The sequence below is a fragment of the Poecilia mexicana genome, unplaced genomic scaffold, assembly GCF_051168715.1.
Source record: "Poecilia mexicana isolate PSO_F unplaced genomic scaffold, ASM5116871v1 scaffold_12, whole genome shotgun sequence".
NCBI lineage: Eukaryota > Metazoa > Chordata > Actinopteri > Cyprinodontiformes > Poeciliidae > Poecilia > Poecilia mexicana.
Genome location: NW_028263381.1, coordinates 16,934,560 through 16,954,112, shown reverse-complemented (window position 1 = coordinate 16,954,112; position 19,553 = coordinate 16,934,560). Strand labels below are relative to the sequence as shown.

At 37.5% G+C, this 19,553-nt stretch overlaps 1 protein-coding gene across 3 annotated transcripts in view; it reads right to left on the bottom strand.

Annotated features, from left to right (window-relative positions):
• Window positions 1–1,114: 1,114 nt before the first annotated feature.
• Window positions 1,115–19,553, bottom strand: part of sfswap (splicing factor SWAP) — a 54,012-nt gene continuing 35,573 nt past the window's right edge. For 2 of the 3 annotated variants that reach the window (XM_014987923.2, XM_014987924.2), the window contains exons 15-19: window positions 16,860–17,209; window positions 13,151–13,276; window positions 12,630–12,764; window positions 10,793–10,865; window positions 1,115–1,884 (exon numbers count right to left, since the gene is read on the bottom strand). In XM_014987923.2, coding sequence (XP_014843409.2) covers window positions 1,819–1,884; window positions 10,793–10,865; window positions 12,630–12,764; window positions 13,151–13,276; window positions 16,860–17,209 — 750 coding nt within the window. In that variant the 3' untranslated portion in view covers window positions 1,115–1,818. The remainder of the gene's footprint in view (window positions 1,885–10,792; window positions 10,866–12,629; window positions 12,765–13,150; window positions 13,277–16,859; window positions 17,210–19,553) is intronic. The other variant, XM_088011022.1, reaches the window with a different exon arrangement.

Sequence of the window (19,553 nt, the reverse complement as noted above, 5' to 3'; positions counted from 1 at the left end):
ATATATATAGTAAATGGCATCCCTCAGTCTAGAAAGGGTAAAAAAAAAACATTTATAAGACTTTGAGACACCAGCGAACTAAAGTGAGAGCCATTATCCACAAATGGAGAAGACATGAAGCAGTGGTGGACCTTCACAGGACAGGCCAATCAACCAAAATTACTCCAAGTGCACATCAACAATATGACCGGGTGGTCACAATGGCCTCAGTTAAGGTCAGCGTTCAAGATTTAACAATAAGAAACAGACAGAGAGAGAGAGTGCGAGAGAGAGAGAGAGAGAGAGAGAGAGAGAGAGAGGGCCAAGGCCAAAACCACAGCTGATCTCACATCAGAACTGAAGAGTGCTTCGTATTGATTCACTTCTTTTTAAATCCAATATCAATACTTTTGGTGTGGGAAAAAAAGTAAAAACAGATTAAATCTATAGGCTTTGCAAACCCTTTTTTACTACATCACTGTTAATTTTTATGTGCAAAAATAGAGATAGTGGACTTCTTGTGAATGCATTCCACTGGAAAAGGTAAGACCGTGACCGACAGCCACAAATAACTACACCTGACCTGTTAATGCATGTTGAATGACTTGGTTTGCAAAAAAAACAAAAACCTACAGATCAGCACCCAAGCATAAAAAGTTAACGAACGAACATTGTTCCATTTACTGATCAGCAAAGTGCTGAAATATTCCTCGTGTAATTATCCTAATTGTGGCTAGTAGCTCATAACAAAGTACCTAACAGGGAGATGTAGTAGATCACAAAACTAAATGGTGGAATTAGTCAGATAATTGCACAATCTACCATTTTTTTTTGCAGTTTTCAACTGCATCTCTAATATCTTCCACAGAACAGTTTAAAATCTTAACCACTCAAAACTTTACAGTCTGTTTTAGAACATCTTAAATCAAAAGATTTAGCGTTAAAGTCAATTACAGGAATCTTTCCAGACCTTTACATGTTATTTTCAAACTATGACTCCAGTTATTGCTTTGAAATTTAATTTAAAATCCAAGTCTCAAGATGCTTAAAACACTTTTTATTTTATTTCCTTATCTCTTGTGTAAAGGTTTGACCCATGGCATGTTTAAAAAAAAAAAAGATTAAACACCAGACATGATTCATAACTGAGACTTTATTGACTGTTCAGTTTACAAAGTTGCCCTGCGTCAAACTCATTACAGTACAAACCAGGAACAGAAATAGAAGGCCACACCGTACAGCTGAGGGAATGAATAAAAAATTAAAACCACTTCTCCGGTTAGAGGGTGGAATAATGAGAAGAGATAGGGAAACAAAGAGAAAGAGAGAGAGAGAGAAAGAGAGAGAGAGAGAGATGGAAACAGCAGCATTGAAAAGCAGAAATGTGTGAGAGAAATGAAATTATCAAACACAAACCTTCACAGAAGGAGATAATTACACTTGCCATAGCTCCACATAACGCTGCAGAAATGACTGACATCATTTTACGGGTTTATCATAAAACAGAATGCATAACACATGGATCACTTCCACAATTGATTCTCGCTGCACCAAAACATATCAACTGTGTCTTAATCTCCCGGCAAATGAGCCGCCGCCTCCAGTCAGGTGTGAAACTAGACACTTACGGCTCCAGCTTGCTTCATTCTTACGACGCTGCACAGGACGCTCTGCGGCTCAACAGAGTCTGCAGATCAAACATAACTGAAATAATAAATCATAGATAAAGACGTCGCTGATAAACACCGATGAGAGCAAGATGGATCTCCAGGAAATTGGAGAATGACGCTCTCTGACCGACGGAGGCTGCAGTGGGTACAGAATAAAGATCTGCCCTCTTTAGGAAGTGGGAGGCTGGAAGGTCTTGGACGTGGCAAGCATGGCTCGCACTTTGGCCATCAGATCCTGGAAGACAAAAAGCAAAAGGTGCGTTTTTTTTAAAATCGGCCACATTAACTCATGATTCCAGAAGACTTTCAAAGCTGCTAGATTATTTCATACCGTTTCCACAGTTTACAGTTGTTTTAATAAGATGCCAGGAAAAAGGCAGCATTTACACGTTTTCTCCTGTTGAGTGAAGCATATATACGACTGCAGGACTCCTTCCTCACCTTTTGATACGCACTGCTAGTCAGCAGGCTGAAAAGCTATTTTCACATAATTAGAAAAAAGCTTAATTTGGCTTTTTGAGAATATTCTGTTACAAAGAGACACAGATGACTGTTCTTATGTTGATGCTGCTTTAAAACTACAGATGGAAAGCTAGAGGTGAAGTAGCTTTTTTAGTAACTTATCTCACCACTATGTACCACTTTTTAACGTTTCATGTAATCCTGGCCAGAGAAACAGATTTTGGCCCTTTTTACTGTACTGCCATATAGTCCTGATTATTGAGTCGCACTTCTTTGGTATGGTGTGACCAGTCCTGCGACATATATTCAAGTGCAACTCGGAAGTCTTTTTTTTTCCCTGTTCAAGATGCATTTCTTGAACCGATACGTCATACTGTCAGACATGAGACAAGGATTGAACATTCCCATCTGCAGCCGTGAGGAAAACTAATGGTGGGCAGAAAGGAAGACTTCCAGAGCTGGAGGAACGAGTCGGGTGCTTAAAGAACGGTGCCACCAAGGTAGGCAGAAGTTACACCTCCTCATCCTGGTAGTTGCCAAGGAGATGAATAAAAAACGACCTTCCAGGAGGGCGTTCTTGGCGTTATCGTTTCATGCAAGGCATGGCCATAAATTGACAATGCGCGCTTCAACGCCGCGTTCTGCTGCACACTTTGCTGGCAGAGTGGAGTCGTTTCTGACCTCCCTGATTTAGAGCACAAACATTGGTGCCAGCAGACTTCCAATGACAATTTCCATGAGTTTATTGAAAAGCAGGTAACTGAACACAACTTGTTACCGGGTGATGTCATCAACAAGGTCCCCGTCACATTTGACAATTTCTAAATAAATGTAACTTCCAATGAAATTTATATGTTTATTTCCTCCTCATGACGCATTTTTTTTTTCTTTTGACTGATGTGATTTATATCCTTGAGAGACTTGAGGTAAGGAAAATACGGTAAAAAACATAAGAACAAACCAAAAATACAACCCCCGACAGAGCTGAACGGCCTTAGGTCAGAGACGAGGCAGTGTACCGAGGAGAACACCGCCCAGAGGTAAACAGAGCAGCGTATGGCTTCCTGTTATGTTGCGAAGATATCCAGGAGTGTTTCAGCTGCAGTAATTCAAAATACCATGAGGGTTTACACAAAGACGGGGATCAAAGAAGATAATGCCAGAATACACGAGGTAGTGAGCAGGTAATATGTACATGGCATAACGTTGGAAGAACTCCTGAAATGTGCTGGAGAAACCTGCGGCACACAGCCTGGTGTGTGGAGTTATTAGTCAAAATTTGGTTATGTGTGCTGGCGTGGTCATTTTTTAAGGCAAGGATCAGAACAACCAATTTCGGTAGAAGCTTCACCTGTGGGGACGTCGTTATAATTCTAACTGATTCATTTACGTTTGCTGACCTATGTAAACAAACAGCATGGGGCCACAGTGCTGGCATTTATAGCCTCCTCCTGAACTCTGCTAATTATGGATACAGATCAAATAGAACTGAGCTGAGGATGAACACTGTCCTTCGTCATTTATCTGCTGAACAACAAGACACACTGAAGAGACTGTAAACAATTAGTGGCTAGCATAGCAGTTGGCAAAGTATAGCTTGGGGCACAGAACAGCTACAGCACCGGTTTTCCTCCAGGTCAGATCCCCCGTTCGTCTCATCCAACTTAATGCTCCCTAGGATGAGAGAAAGACTGATTTATGCCTGAAAGAATGTTTCAAGTATGTAATTGTGGATGTAATTAAAAATAAATATTATTCTGAAATACAGAAAAGTCCAAAATTATTTAAACCCATATCAGATAGAAGATTCAAATCACATTTCATTCAGATGTCTCAAAAGAGAAAACGGGTAAATTGACAGGGAACACAAATCAAACTTTTTAATCAAAAAGTTTGATTAAAGAAAAACAATTTTAGTTTTATTTTGGTCTAAGGTAATAATGTGGGAATCTAATGCAGACCCCTACCTGCTGTGCACTATGTGCTTTAGATTTACTATAGTGGATGCTCTCTAATTTTCTCTACAAGCCCAATTGATCTGCAATCAGAGCCTGAACCAGAGCAACACTCCAGACTGATATGTAAACTAATTACCATCACTTGAAATAACTGACAACAGGGATTACGCTGATGTTGTAACGCTTTTCTGTTGTCTTTGCACTGCATTACAGCTCCTCAATGAATAATTATTCTGTGTATAATTAATCAAATGACTCCCTGAGGCGTGAAAAGGGCTGGTAGTAACGCCACTCCCATAGGGAATCAGCTAAGCAGCTTGCAGTGGCCTTAAGCTCACTGATTTGTTTTTGTTTCGACTTTGCTGGAAACTTGCATGAATAAACGCAGCCGTTAAATTGTGACGGAGGCGTTTCTCAGAAAAGAGCAAAGCAGGGGGTTCTGGCCAAATGCCATTGGCTTGGCTAAAAGGACGTTATAAAAAAGAACCATGTTAGTCTTTTGTTGCTGCACAGTGGAGTCAATCTTGAATCTACCAGGAAAGGTCAAAACACCCACTAAGTTCTTATGAACATGTTTATGCACCTCTGCTAGAATTTACTAAAACTCGAGTAAATGGTGTGTTGAAATGGAAAAAAAATAAAATGTAAATTTGTAGGAAAAGCTGCAGTTGTAAGCGGAAGAAGTAAAAAAAAAAAAAAAAAAAAAAAAAAAAAAATCCAGTGCAGAAGTCTGCTGAGAAGTTTAGTTTGAAGACCTTGCTTTTCTTCCCCACTTCTGTTTCAGGTAGACTTTTTTTTAATTCTGCTGACTGGCAGCCAAATGCTTGCACTGCAGAAAAAGAAGTGGTAATTTGCATTGCGTCCCATGAGTGATTCATACACGCATGGACAAAATTCCACCCCTGAACTCTCCTGACAGACGAGACAAATTAACAGCTGTAATCACACGGGGGAAGGAGCTGTCACATCAAATTATTTGAAAGGTCATTTTTTTTCTGGTGCGTCTGAGCAAACACTGACACGGGACACATGATCTCCCCCAAATCGAGCAAATAACTAACCGTAACTCAGCTCTTCTGAACAGTTACTGTCATGGGAAAATGATAAGGCAAAAATAATTGATGTGATATGAAAATAATCTTGCATGTAATAGCCTTCATGCTTCAATTAAAGTAAAGACTTTCATGGATTCCTACACTTCCTAATCTTGTGAAAACAATAAAACCAACAAAGGACTAATGCCCCCTTTTCTTTTTTAAATGGCGAGTGTTATTTTTATTCGAGGCACATAGTGCTATTTAATAGCACAATCAAGTAACTAGGTTTCATTCAATTGTTCTAAAAATGGTGTAAACATCAAATATGATGAAAAAGAAATTTCACTTTGTCATTTAACGCCTTGTAATTGGACCTCTGTTTCTCTCTCTAAAAAACCCCCAAAGAACAAGTCTGCTCTTTCCAACACTGTGCCTTCAGGAAATAACCACAACAGCTCTCCTTTAACAACTACGTTTTTACCAGTGTTGCACTGAGAAGTAGCTTGTATAAGTTAACAATATAACATGGTATAAAGCTCAAAAGTCCATTTTACATGATGCTGTCCCTTTAAAAAACAGAGCTGTAACTGAGACATTTGCCTGTTATGAGGTGAACTGTTTATGAAATGTGCTAAACAGGCAAAACCCAAATCCTGTGTTGGTTATTCACATTTCTTACATTATTTTAGTTTTAGTTTGGGTTTTGATATGCTGAATTTTTGTAGTCTTGTATGTCATGCTTTTAAAGTCCTCATTAGTCTTTCTACAATCTAATTCCTGTCATACATTCTTTGAGTACTGGCTAACTTATTAGGTTTACCAGTCAAACAGTTTTAGCACAAGTAGTAAATCAGACAACGACATGGAGAACACAACTTGTGGAAGGTTAAACTAAACATGAGGATGTGGAGAAAAAAAAGGTGATTTAAGTAACTGAAAACGGCATGGTTGTACAAGATGAGGGATAAGATTTGTTTTTTCATGAAAAGAAATGTTGACATGGATGATTATAAATCGCTTTAACATCAATGTCTTTAATGTAAATAAACAAATACATAGACTTTATTGTGGTAATTTATGACCTGATTGTGAGACGAGGCTGAACACATAAGCATTTTGCACTGGGAAGGACTCGCTACCATCAAGGGTCGATAATAACCAGGTTGTCCCTCAACAAAGGTCGTCTTTACAGTTGAACTTGTGCCTCCAACATTTAGAGCTGATCAAAGCATCTTTCTGTTCCACAGACGGAAAGGCTCAACATGATAAAGCAGAGATACATTTGAAGTGACAGAGCAAGGGTGGAATGTGTTGCTGCACATTGCAAAGTAAAACACACAACAAAGATAAACAGCAAGCGGAAAACAGGATGTTTACAGTAAGGATGCGACACGTTAGGGAAAGATCTGTAATATTAATGAATGAATCACAACTGGGGCGAGTAACACCATATCTAATTAATCATTGGTGTTCGTTTTAATATAAAAAGGACAACTGGTCAGTCAAGACATTACTAACTCCGAGTGTATTTTGTACATTCACAATGGTAAGTACTGCATATACGAGTAAACTTCAGGGAGAGACTTTAAATAAAATGCTGCAGTACAGTATGGCTAGAAAACAAACATTAGGAAGGCTGGTTTAAGATTTGTAGCATCACACTCCCTATCAAAAATCTGAATTTGTTTTATCAGTCAAAACTAATCTGAACGACTTAAAATCCACTATATGATCTACTAATTCTTTACTCCTTTTTGGAGAACACAAAGATTAACCTCTATGGCTCTGGGTCTGTTGAAAAGTCTTTTAAGTGAATGTGATTCCCAGCTTTAGTGAATGTTCAATATTTTAAAGAAATCTGGTCTGGGTCTTTTTCTTCGTTCAAAACTGGAAAAAATAAAAAATAAATAAATAAAATGAAATGAAATTTGACCAGAAAATTCAATCATGAATAAAAGATTAATTAAAGAGTTTAACTCTGAAACCTGTATTTGTTACATTTCAGTTATATTTTTGGCATTATCATCACATTAGACGGGGTGTTGCTGAAGAACTGCGGCGCTTACGCTTAATTAGACAAACCGGGACTAAATTATTTCAGACTTATTACATCTCATTTAAAACAGATTTGTTAAACTAGAATATAGGTCTACTTGAACTGCTGTAGAGTAGAAGAAAAGGATGTGCTGGATCTGGTATTGAACACAGTAAAAGACTAAGTGGTTAGGGTTTTTGATAATGTGCTAAGCAGCATTAGAGGTATGCTAAAAGTATAGAAATAACCTAGCAAAAATATGGGAAAAAAAAAAAACGAGGGCGGAGGCCATTACACAGATAAGCTGAAACCTTCGCAAAACATCACAAATGGGATATACGTAGTGAGTGGTTTAGTTTCAAAGCATTCTAGCAGCATGTTCATGAACAAGCTAATGTTTTTAGTGAGTAGGAATGAAGGCAGAGAAAGAGGTTGTGAGAGATAATGAGTACACAGAAGACATTAGGTTTCGTCTTGAGTGGGGAAACAAAAAGAAAAATGTGTAGTTTTATCTGTTTTGTGTTTATTGCCTAAACTGTAGAGAGACAGACTGAAGCTCCTTCTCTCCCACGGGAGCAGCGGCGAATAGCAGTGCGAGTGCTGAATAGAGTTTAAGTAGCACCAGTGTTTACTGAATAACACTGTTGACCTTCATTACATCAAGTGTCAAAGCGTCTAATTCTGGTCTACGCTGGGGTGTCTCTGTTGTTTTCCCAGGAACAAGTATCTCTTCATCACATTTTTATCTGCGGTACTCATTTAGAAAGTAAATGTTTACATCAATAACCTGCAAACCTGGTCCTTAAGCCCAAATTATGAATGCAAATACATTAATATGCATATGATTGGCATGAATAAATCATTTTAAAAGCATCTCCACACAGACACACTATGAAACTATGTACATAAACACAAGTTTCCAGATTTCGTTTTTGGTATTTAGTCCACGTTTGATGTCAGGCTGGGGAAAACAAGAATGAAAGAATCAGAATGTCAGCCAGACGTCGCCTTAGATGTAATAAAAAATGCCATTCACACATTTATTTCCTGGGTTTTACTTTAAGACTGCTCCAGGTGTTTATGAGTCAACAAATGCTACAGTATCAAGAAGACTAAAACAAAACACTATTTTTACATTAAGCAAAAAAGATATTAGCAAGAAATTAAAAAGTATTGAATTTTCCTGTCACGTTCACTGGTGTATTGAAAAATGTGTGTAATGTAGGTCTAAACGGGGAGGAATGAAGGAGATTTTTGGCGTAACAAGTAGACATGTCATGCTTTTCAAGAATGCGTTGCTTGTGTTTGGAGTAGTGCATGTCTACTGAACTCAAATATGTAGATTTAACAATATTCAGCTGCATCACGACAGGTTCTATTACTCTTGCTGTGAAATTGTCATCTTGTCTTCTTATTTTTCCATACTTAGGAATCAACCAACTGTCTGAATGTAAAAAAAAATAAATAAATCTAAGCTCTACGAATGGCCCAAAACAAAAAGATTAGTCAAATTTGTCAGGCTGAGGAAAAAAAATGCGATTCAAACTCAACATCCATTTATTTCATCCCACCTCGTCATACAACGTTACATGACATAAATATGTCCTGTTTTTCTGCCTCCTCTCAGAATGTGATGACTGTCTAGAGATAAATCTGCATTAGCATACTGGCAGGTAGCCTGTCACCGTTTGAGTGAGGGAAGAAAAATAAATGGGTAGGACTTTTTTTTTGTTGCTGCCATTTCTGAGGTTATAAGCAGCACACACTTTAACAGCAGCGTTCAAAGATAGTTTGAGTTTGCCAAATAAGCATTCTCACATAAAATCTGTTTGTAGCTGGCAGGCAAGAAAGTGAAGACTTAGAGCAGTCCTAAGGGCATTTCCAAAATGGTTATGGGGGAAACCACAAAGTGTGTGGGAGAATTTTTCACAAGTCTAAATAAAAGTCACCGGATCCTCAAATTGAACTACAGCAGCTCATTTTTCCTCTTTTCAGTGTTGGCAAGAAAACACCTTAAGATCTTGTGATAGGTTAGAAAGAATTCATACTCAAATAGTTTTAAAACAGCAGGTTTTGGTTTGATCGGTGGATCCAATTCCAAGGCCTTTCACTTGGAAAGACAGACAGTGAAGATGTCTTCTACGGGAAGTTTTACACTGCTGTGTTTTTTAAACCTGGTCTTCAAGGCCCACTGCCCTCCATGAAGTTTCTCAGAGTTAATCTGGTTTAATCAGTGGTAATTATGTCATATGTTCATAAGAGCCTAAAATGCCTGTATGCAGGCTAAAGCCATAACATAATGGGACAATACTAACATCTTTAGGGAAACTGAATAAGTCAGATTTCATCATCATGTCTAATTGTTTGCAATAATTTATCAACAGGCTGCATAGAGGAATAAATGAATACGCAATAGATACACATGTGTTCTGAAAGATTTCCTAATGGCCACAGATGGAAATGAGTTGGGAGAAAATAGTACCATGAGTGTGGAAAATACAGAGGAGATTTGAGCAAAGTAATTTTAAGAAAGAAGGAAAAAAACAGAATGTAAACAATGTGTTTGGGTTTTGTGTCCAAGATGGGATGCAGCGTTTAATGTTGGCTGAGGGTTTACATAATGATTCTCTGCAGTTTCACAGCTGTTATTTAGACATTTTTATCTTAATGAACATGGCTCCATTAAATTTTTTTTTTGATTTTTTGCATATAAAATTTTAGCTAGGACACAGGTTTATACAAGTATACGACAATGTCTTGAATTGGAAAACAAATTTATGGAAACGGAAATAAAACATTTGCAACTTAGCAAAGGTGTTTCACAACCCTTAAAAATTATTGCATCTTGGCTAAATACTCACAGGTTCTCATTAAAACAGTTCAACAAACTACCGTAGTCAAAATAGACTAAAGTTCTTATGTTTCAGCCCCTGGATCTGCACACAGTGATCCTCTAGATAGTTGAAAACTCAAAAGCATGGAAGTAACTAGACTCTTGGCCCTGGCTTTTCCATGAAAAGCATTTCAACCTTCAGTCCAAACTTTAAGGAAAGACAAATGACTACACTGCACAGTGTTATCAGCTTCCTTATAGCAGGATGATAACCTTGTTTCAAAACGCAAACTCGTCACAGAGAAAATAGACGGTATTTTGTTAAAACACTCATGAATGGCAAACACCAGTATTACTAGAAGATAAACTGTTGTAACTGTTTCTACATGCTGCTGTAAACGTAATAAAGCATAAAACTGTGCAAATCTTTTGGAATGCTTCTTGTATCCTTTTTTTTTTTACATTGTGATCTCTCTTTTTTTTTTTTTTAACCAAAAATGACCTTAATGTTCCAAAGAGATCACTCACAAGCAAGTGAGCACACCCAGCCACTCTGCAAGACGAATCCAAAGATAACAACATAATGTCTTCCAGAATTATTCTGTAGGTTCCGAAGGACATGTTGATGTAACAACAAAAAAAAAGAATAGCACTCCCCAAAACAAAAGCTATAAAAACTGAATGTTAAAGTGCACAGCACTTAGCATTTTTTTCCCTTTTTTATATGACGGAAACAAAGAACTCTACTCAGTGCACTTATTAGGTAGGCCGTAAAGTTCAGCATGGGATACGTCTGAGATAAAAGCAAAGAACAATACCTGAGTTATTTTGGACTGCACAGAGGACACTATGGATGAAGACACTGCTTTGTCTTTCTCCTGAGAACAACCCCTGAATAGAACAGAGAGAAGAAATAAAGAGAGAGAGAAAAAAATCAATTGTGTTACCAGAAGCGAACATGCAATATTCATGATATTTTCTGAAATGCTTAACTTGGACAGGCATCAAGCATTGTACTAGTAGGGGAAAAAAAAAAAGAGCAAAAGAAAAGGAAAGGAGAAGACGACGGCATTTGACCTGTAAAAATACAAATATCCATCCAGAGGCCAAACTACATGGCTAAAAACAGCCGAAAGTAAAATCGGGCAAACAGTGCCAAAACTGCAGGCTTTAACTTTACCATCATGGTTCTGTTCAAAGCTTTTTTTTACATTTTCTCTACAGCCCAAACGCTTCATAATTCAGCATGGTATTTTTAAAATAGGGTAGCAACTTGCACATCAAGCTGATTGAACACAGCAGGTGAAACTGCAGAACAGACAGTGACTGATGCTGTGGGGATTTTGAATTGGGTCCAAACTGACAAAAGTCAGTTCCATCTATTCAGTCATTTGGTGAGTTGTCTGCAAAGACAAAGTAAAAATTTGATGACCAAATAAAAGAATGATGAAACAGGTAAAAAGTCCAATCTTGTCTTCAATTCACATGAAACTGAAAGCTATTTCTTTTTAATGGCAGACCAATCCTTTAAAAAATAACTAAAAGCATTATTGTTACTTAAAGTAAACATCTTGAGCTGAGACAACAGAAATGACCTCAATATTACTTTAGTTTTAATAGATCAACATAGAAGAAAACAACACCTTTTAAAAACAACTGCAGTCTGTTTTGCTAGTTTCAATGAACAGTTTGCATTAGCATAAAAAGAGCCTTTATGTTATTGAAATAAAAATAAACAAAACAAAAAAAAACAAACAAGAAAAGCTCTGCAGAGGCAGGTCACTAGGTTGGGAATGCCTCTGGCCTGGGATCCCATACATTAACAACTGTTCGTTTGTGCTGGCAGCAGTTTCCAGAGTGCAATCAGTTATTCAGTAGGCGTTAATCATGTCAAGGCCTGGTGCAGTGCAGTTGTTCATACTTGAGATTCTCTCTCCCGTGTCTGCCGCTGTGATATATACAGACCCTTGGTCCGACAGAAAGCAGAAAGTCAACTCTTAGATCCTTTATACTTAAGGTTTTGTCGATGCCTCCTCCTTCAAATAGCTTTTTTTTTTCCAGTTTTGTTCAGTCCCAGTCCAAGGATGTTACTCTCATGTTACAACCCTAACAGTTTGGATGGTGCAATGGAAAACATCCTCAATAATACACTGGCTTCTGCTCTTCAATTGAACCTCCTCATGTGGCTGGTCGGAACTGCTGATTGGCAGTCTCAAGGGCACACAAGTATGGACAAATTGCTGTACCACCTCGGAATATATTTTTCAGTGCACCGTTCTGCTGCTCTGGTTTCTTCTCTTTTATGGGAGATAGTGTTTTCTAGGGTTTTTGCTCATCTTATATCCAAACTTCTTCTTTATTAGTGGTCATGGTGTGGGCTGAGGTTTAAATTATAAGGATTAAAACACCCACATCTTCAAAGGAAACTTCCAGGAAACACTTTGTTACCAAGTCTTAGCAAAATATTCTCTTCTACTATGTCTTGGTCTACGACATTAAATATTAATAAAATACATTGAAGTTTGGGGTGGTAAGCATGGAAAAACATGAAAAATTTAAAGGTATATAAATCATTTTGTGAGGCACTGCTGTGGCACATATGGGGCAAATCCTCTAAAAGTTCAGGTGGATTACTAAAAGTTGGGAAAGAATAACCTTGAGTGGCTGAGGCTGGACGCAGGGCTCACAGACTCCGACAAAACTCTGGGTGAAGAATACGGAGAGACAGAGGATCCTGCTGTTTGCACCTGCCCTGACAAAGATAAGTTTCTTTTTTGTTCCAAAGGGGACCTGGAAGAAATCGGCAGAAAGACAACATTAACCTAACAGTTTGTGCCAGAATGCGTGACCGTGTTTATCGCAGCTTCGAATAATGGACATTCTGAGATGAAGGGCAAAACACTGGTAAGCCACCCTCAAAGACATGTTTCTCAAAGCACAGACCATAGTATGACAAACAAATTACACCATTGCTCAAGGAAACAATACGTCCTATTACTTTAAGATGAATATAAATGCTAAACTGGGGAAAAAGAAGAGGACAATTCACATCAGACATGGCAGCATCAATGACCTTGTCTACTTTGACAGTTGAAATGAGAAATACTCGAGAAATCTCCAGCACAGTGACTCTTGCTCTCTCAGGACAAAATGGCAGCAACTGGAGTTAAAGCTACCTGGATCTTGAATGTGCCCTGGGCAAGTTGGACCGGCTGCTGGGATGATAACGATCTCTCTCCTCACGTCTCCTTTCAGGCGAGGGGGCCCTCCTGCCCCTCCTCCCAGGGGAACGCGAACGAGATCTGGCAATAAGAACGGACAATGAAAACATACGATGGGCCAGAGTCAAAACGTAAAGAGAGAGGGAAAAAAAATAAATAAAAAAATAAAAAAATATATATATATTAGAGGTGTGCCGAACGATCGGTCACCGATCATAATCGGGCCGATTTTCGTGAAAAAGTGCATGATCGGTGATCGGCGATCATTGGCTCTTGTTGCCGATACCGATCATCTCATTTCGCAGCCTGCCTGTGCAGCTGGTCTCCTCTTTCCTTCACACTGCGCAAACGCGTAGCAACAAATCCAAAGCGATGTGTAACTATATCGCACTGAGTTAATGGGGAAGTTTGCGTGTTGCGGCGGAAAATTGAAGCACGTCAAAATGCATCAACACAACGAAGCTAATACGACATAAAAACAGTGCCATACTTGACGGAGTTTGGCTACATCGAGGCTCACTGCAGTAAAAAAGACATAAGGAGGATCAGATAGCAGGTAAAGCAGCGCACAGCTACAAACACTCACCCGGATTAGCATGACGGTCAGAAAGCTAAACAAATAACCCGCAAAATTATTTAAGTCTTCGAGCTGCGATGTAAGACGCTGGTTCTGCTCTCGCTGTTGAACCGCTGCTATGCTACAGGTAGTAATATTTGACAGACGGAGCTTCGCTTCTGCTCCACCTGGTAGTGACTCTCAAACCGAACCTATGATTAAAGCTGCAGCATCTAACCTAAAAAAATAAATTTTACATACGTATTAAAACTTTCGCTGTCCTAACATGAGACAGATGATCTCTAAAAAAAATAATTGATCTCCTCCTGTTCTGCATAATTACTCCGCTCAGTCAGAAACAGCCAATCAGAGCTAGCAGTAATCAGCTAGCCGCCATGCTAACAGGAAGTTTTCATTCAGTAACTCTGGATTGTTTATTTTAATGGAACCTGTTTTTGCCTTTGAATGTTAAGTTTTATACTTGAATTTTTTGGCAATGTTGAGAGGTTTTATATTGGCTCTTTGCATTATTTAGCCTGTTTTGTTTAGTTTTCTTCTTGAAAAAAGTTATTAAAAACAAGTTTTTGTCTAAACTAAGGTGAATTCATGGTTCCTTTTTCCACATAATGTAACCGGTAGTGTTTATGATAAAAAAATAAATAAATAAATAAATTATGTGATCGGTATTGGTGATCGGCCCTCATGGGTGATCGGTATCGGGAGGAAAAAACCTGATCGGCACATCTCTAATATATATATATATATATATATATATATATATATATGATCCATTTAAAACAAATGGTATAAAAACAGTAGCAGTTTAAAGAGCAAGCAAAACACTGGAGACTTAAGGTACCAAGCTGTATTTTAAAATTTTTACACCCCACAGTTTACATTAAGAATGAGAATTAATTTCTAATAAAAATAATGTCATTGCTTTAATAGAAGTCAGTTCAGATGGATTCTTGACATCTGAACTGAAAGGAAGTAAACATTTTTTTCCCAAAGTTTAAAAAAAAAAAAAAAACAGAGCACAATTACCTAGTTTCATAAACGATGTTAACATATGTGCTGCAAAGACTACATCAGCGTTTAAGAAACACAGAATTAGCCTAAAACATTCAAGTCTAATAGCAAACAGATGGTATCCTGGAATCAGGAGGGATGCATTTAATGGGTTTTTTTATTATTAAAAAGACAAGTGGTGAAAAACCTTTCATATTTTAAATGATTGTTCTTGTTCGTAAACATTGCATCTAATGTAGATGTTACATAATATAAAACATGCTGGGGAAAAAAGGAGGAAATATTAATCTAAGAGATTAGTTACCCTCTTCCGTTTCTTTGCACAAAGGGTGGAGCTAATTTCATTTTGTCCACTGGCCAGCATGCACAGCTGTGTGATTTGTGCAAATATCCTTTGCAAACATCAATCAGTAAAGGAAGCACAAAAACAAGAAATTGCTGTCCAATTTTAACAGCAGAGCCAAAACCAAACATCCAGAACATGACGCAAATGAGCAGAGTACTGACAACAGGGTCTTGTATTAAGACATGACTTCAAATCCTGTCCGGGTCAGATCTTTATCAGCAAGCAAAAAGGAATTATGTATGGAGAAAAGAATAATTAAAAATGGTAAAAGACATTCCAAACTAAATGTGGGGATTAAAATTCTTTTTTTTTTTTTTTGTCTGCTTGGTCATTTTTTTTCTCTCATTTTAATTTAATTTTTAATCAAAAGCCTTACATTTCTGTGCAGAGTCTAAAGCTATTATACTGGACGGGGTGGGGTCTGGGGAGTAAGTAGTTATAAAATAGAGAATACACAAATTGATATTTATTTTGCAATCGAGCCTCATTTATAAAACAGTGTGTAGGATCAATACTACAAGTGAACATTAGGAATAAAAAAATAAAAAAATGCAACCATCCTCTTTGCAGTGTGGAGTTGCCTTATATTCTACCATTTAAATATCCATAGAAATGCATCTTCTGAATGTATTTTAATTGTGTGATAAAATCCAAGCCTCATAATTGCTAATCTTGACATGGAATAGGAGCAACTAATGTCTTATTCCCTCTTGGTTCTTTCACACAAGGAGAAAGGCAGTAGGTGACCCTCAATATATATTTTTAGCATGTAAACCAAAGCATAATGTATCTTGAAAGGATGATCGACAAAAAGACTCATGTGGGATGCTTTGGTACACTTCCTTATCCTAAAATGAAAACAGTGGGATAACCTATGCAGCTCAGAAGAATGAGTGGTGAATAAGAGCTGTGTGAAAGGTAAAGGAAGAGTGTGACAGATATTATTAATGCACTATTAATCCTAAAAAAAAAAAAAAGTCTACTGCCCCTCAATGCTATTTAATGGTTATTAAAAAGTGCTCCATCAAAACCATTGATAATTCCATTAATCAACATAGTTAACCAGACTGAGGTGAAAAGATTCCATCCTTCACACTTACTATCAGGGCATGATAAACCAGATGTCTCTGCATCCATCCAGCTGTTACACTGTGACACTGTAATACGCTGCACAATTTAGTGTCAGCAGCTACAGTCTAACAATTTGCTTTTGGCTTCAGGGGGCAGCGAACATGAAGAGGAGCTGGCTATGATGTAATGCAGGGAGAAAAATGATTTTGCGAGTCTGTTTTGGCTTCGGTCTCTCAGTAAAATCATGCTTGTGGAGAAGTATTCCCATCAGAAACACAAATGTTACTGTTTAAGACATGAATTAAATATGGGCTTGTGTAAGATTTCCACAGCTTCAGTAGATTTAGACAACAACTGAAGGAATAACAAGCAAAACTATGCATTGTTAGTACAAACACAGTTAGCACTACTGAATGGGTTCCTTGTCTGAGCCTAATGATTAATATATTTTGAAGGTCAAGTTTGATTACAGACTTGATCAAATTCCAGTTTTACAGTATTAAATTTTTTTTTTTTTTTTAGAAATCAGTTTATAAATCTTTCAGAGGGCATTTTTCCATTTCTTCACCATTTTTATGCTATAAGTTAACAACGGTCTCAATACAACAATATTTATTACTTATCACAATAATTCCTCTGCCAATTTATCTGTGGGTTCTTACCTGTGACCTCTTTTGTAGGCACTAGGAAGAGCGTGTCTGGTCTTTGACCTCGATCTTGATCTCCTCCTGTGCTTTTTCTTCTTTTTGTCTTTATCCCTCCCTTTGTCCCGATCCCTGTCTCTCGCTCTGTCTCTATCGCGATCTCTTTCTCGATCTCTGTCCCGATCTCTCTCCCGGTGTCTCTCTGGGCCCTTGGACGTGGTGTATGATGATGATGACGATGAGCCGGTTGGGAGCTCCCTGGAGCGGTTTGCTCCTTGGGACGATTTTTGATCCTGAGGATACGCGGGTGGCACGTTGTACAACTGAGGAGATCCAGAACCGGACAGAGCAGAGTAGGCTTCCTGCAGCTAAAGAGAAAGAGAAGAAACGACACCATTTTAGCACAAGCGGCTTTTTTTCCCCCAATTAAACAATCTGAAGATAAAGAGAAAAGATTGGACAAATGATTGATCAGATTAGACATTCAGTCCCCTATATTGACGTTAGCGACAATGAATTCCCAAAACTCTGTACGTCAGTGAAAAATCAATACTGAGGCCAGTCTCCTTCAGGAAATGAAAGGCTGTGTGCTGATTAAGGATTTATTTATTCAATACTTCCATGTGTAGCCTTGTCAACATTACATATTAATGCAACGCATGGTGATCGCAGAATTTTGAATTGGTGAAACAACAAAACATTGCATTTATTTGATATTGGGGATGCAGCTTCAGTGGGGGAAAATAAGGACCTACTTTCTGCCGAGAGCGCCATTGTCTCATTGAGGTGGTTTTAATAAATAATCGCATCCCAGAAACTTATCAAAATTTATAATAAAATAAAAGAATCTTTGTGAAATATTACTTATTTTTTACCCAATCTTTTTATTACCCAAATAATCTAGATGTACAGTGAAGCAGATTTGTTTTAAGTGGGTATCATTATAACATAGCATACCGACTGAAAGAGACGTGGGTTCCTAAATGCTGAATCAGAGACGCATACGAGTTTGGGGAGTTATTATTCAGAAGGGGGAAACATTACTCAGCTGTTGAAAAGAGTGTGGGTGACATCACAGCCCCTCTGAGAATATCCACAGTTACAACCGTCAGTTGCAAATTGCAACTAATTACCCTGATGTGAGCCTGCCTGCACATTTTAGATTCATCTGCTGCTGGATTAAAGTTGGTGGGAAAAAAATGAAACTGTTTTTAGTTCATCTATGAAATAAACATGTCGCTGTCGGCATCGGAGTGCTTCAGAGGCAATACGTTTTTAATGTGTGTGTATTCCTACAGGGGGGCATGTTGACAAAAGCATCAAGATGGAATTTTACACAATAATGGATCAAATTATAAGGAAGTTGGTCTTATAACAACTATGAACAGTGAGTTTTACAGCATCCTCCACATTCCCTGGCAATCCTGGTAAAGATGCATTAAAAAGCCTCATAATTTTATTTCTTTTTGAAGAATAATGTTACACGGGAAATTTTATTTAAAAACAAATCAGTATTAATTCATAATTTAATACATTTGAAGTGCATAAATTTTAAAAATGGATACCCTATATAGTAAAAGATCAATAAACAATTTAGAAAATATTACTCCTTTAGTCCAATAATTTTCAAAATGCATGAGGCATATGAATACTAGTCAAAGTATGCTGAGGTGTCACAAAATATTTATTTCGCATTACATTAAACTTGGGAGTAGAACTTTTTGTAATTATTTTTGATCATTTGAATTTATATTAAATACAAAAATGTGATAAAATTTTTCCCTTTCACAAGTAAAGTGAAAATGATAGTAAGCAAAAAAAACCTCCACATGCATCATCTAATGGACGTAACGGTGAAACATTTTCAGTGAATACATATTTCATTGCTGGTGGTGATTAACAACAGTCATACCAACTTCATATAGGGGAGCAATTTAAAAATTAATGAGTTACTTGGGCATATTTGGAGGGCAGTTTCTAAGACCTTTGATTCAATGTCTGTGCATGAAAAAAATCGTTTTCCTTAAAAAAAAAAAAAAAAAAAAAAGATAGACAGAAATGACAGAAAAGCCTCACCACCAAAAAAGAAGTTGGCATGTTGAATGGGTCTAATAGTCGTCGTGCAGCCTTCATTGCCTCAAAGGTTTATTTTGGTTTTAATTTCTTAACACTGAGCTTTAAAGATCTTCTACCATTCTTACAATCGTGCTCCCCGTTTGTTGCAACAAAATAAATGTAGGATACATTTTTTATTTTTATAATAATCTCCAAGTTGTGCTACATTCCCCAAGAAAACACAATCAAGTATTGTAAATGATAATTTGCAAGACACTCATCAATTTAGAAATTTAAATTACAAACATGCTTCAGATACATTTAGTTATCAATGATTTTGGTAGAAACTAATTTTGCTCAACATGGAGCTCCTAACCAACTAAATAAAAGCATTTTTTTTTGTTAAAATTATAGAACCACAATAAAACATCAATTCAATTTAAAACATTAAATCTTTACCAAGAGTGACAAGAAGCCTAGAGGGCGCTGAACACTATCTTTAAAACAGTAGCAGTTTTTCAACACAATAGAAACAGAGTGGATGTGTTTCTCCAATTCAGCCACCTCTTATGCGTGAACTTAAATTTGTAAGCAATAGGTGGAGCATACGGGGAAAAAAGGTGAGCTGGGGATGATGAAAGAAGATGAAAGAAGGAG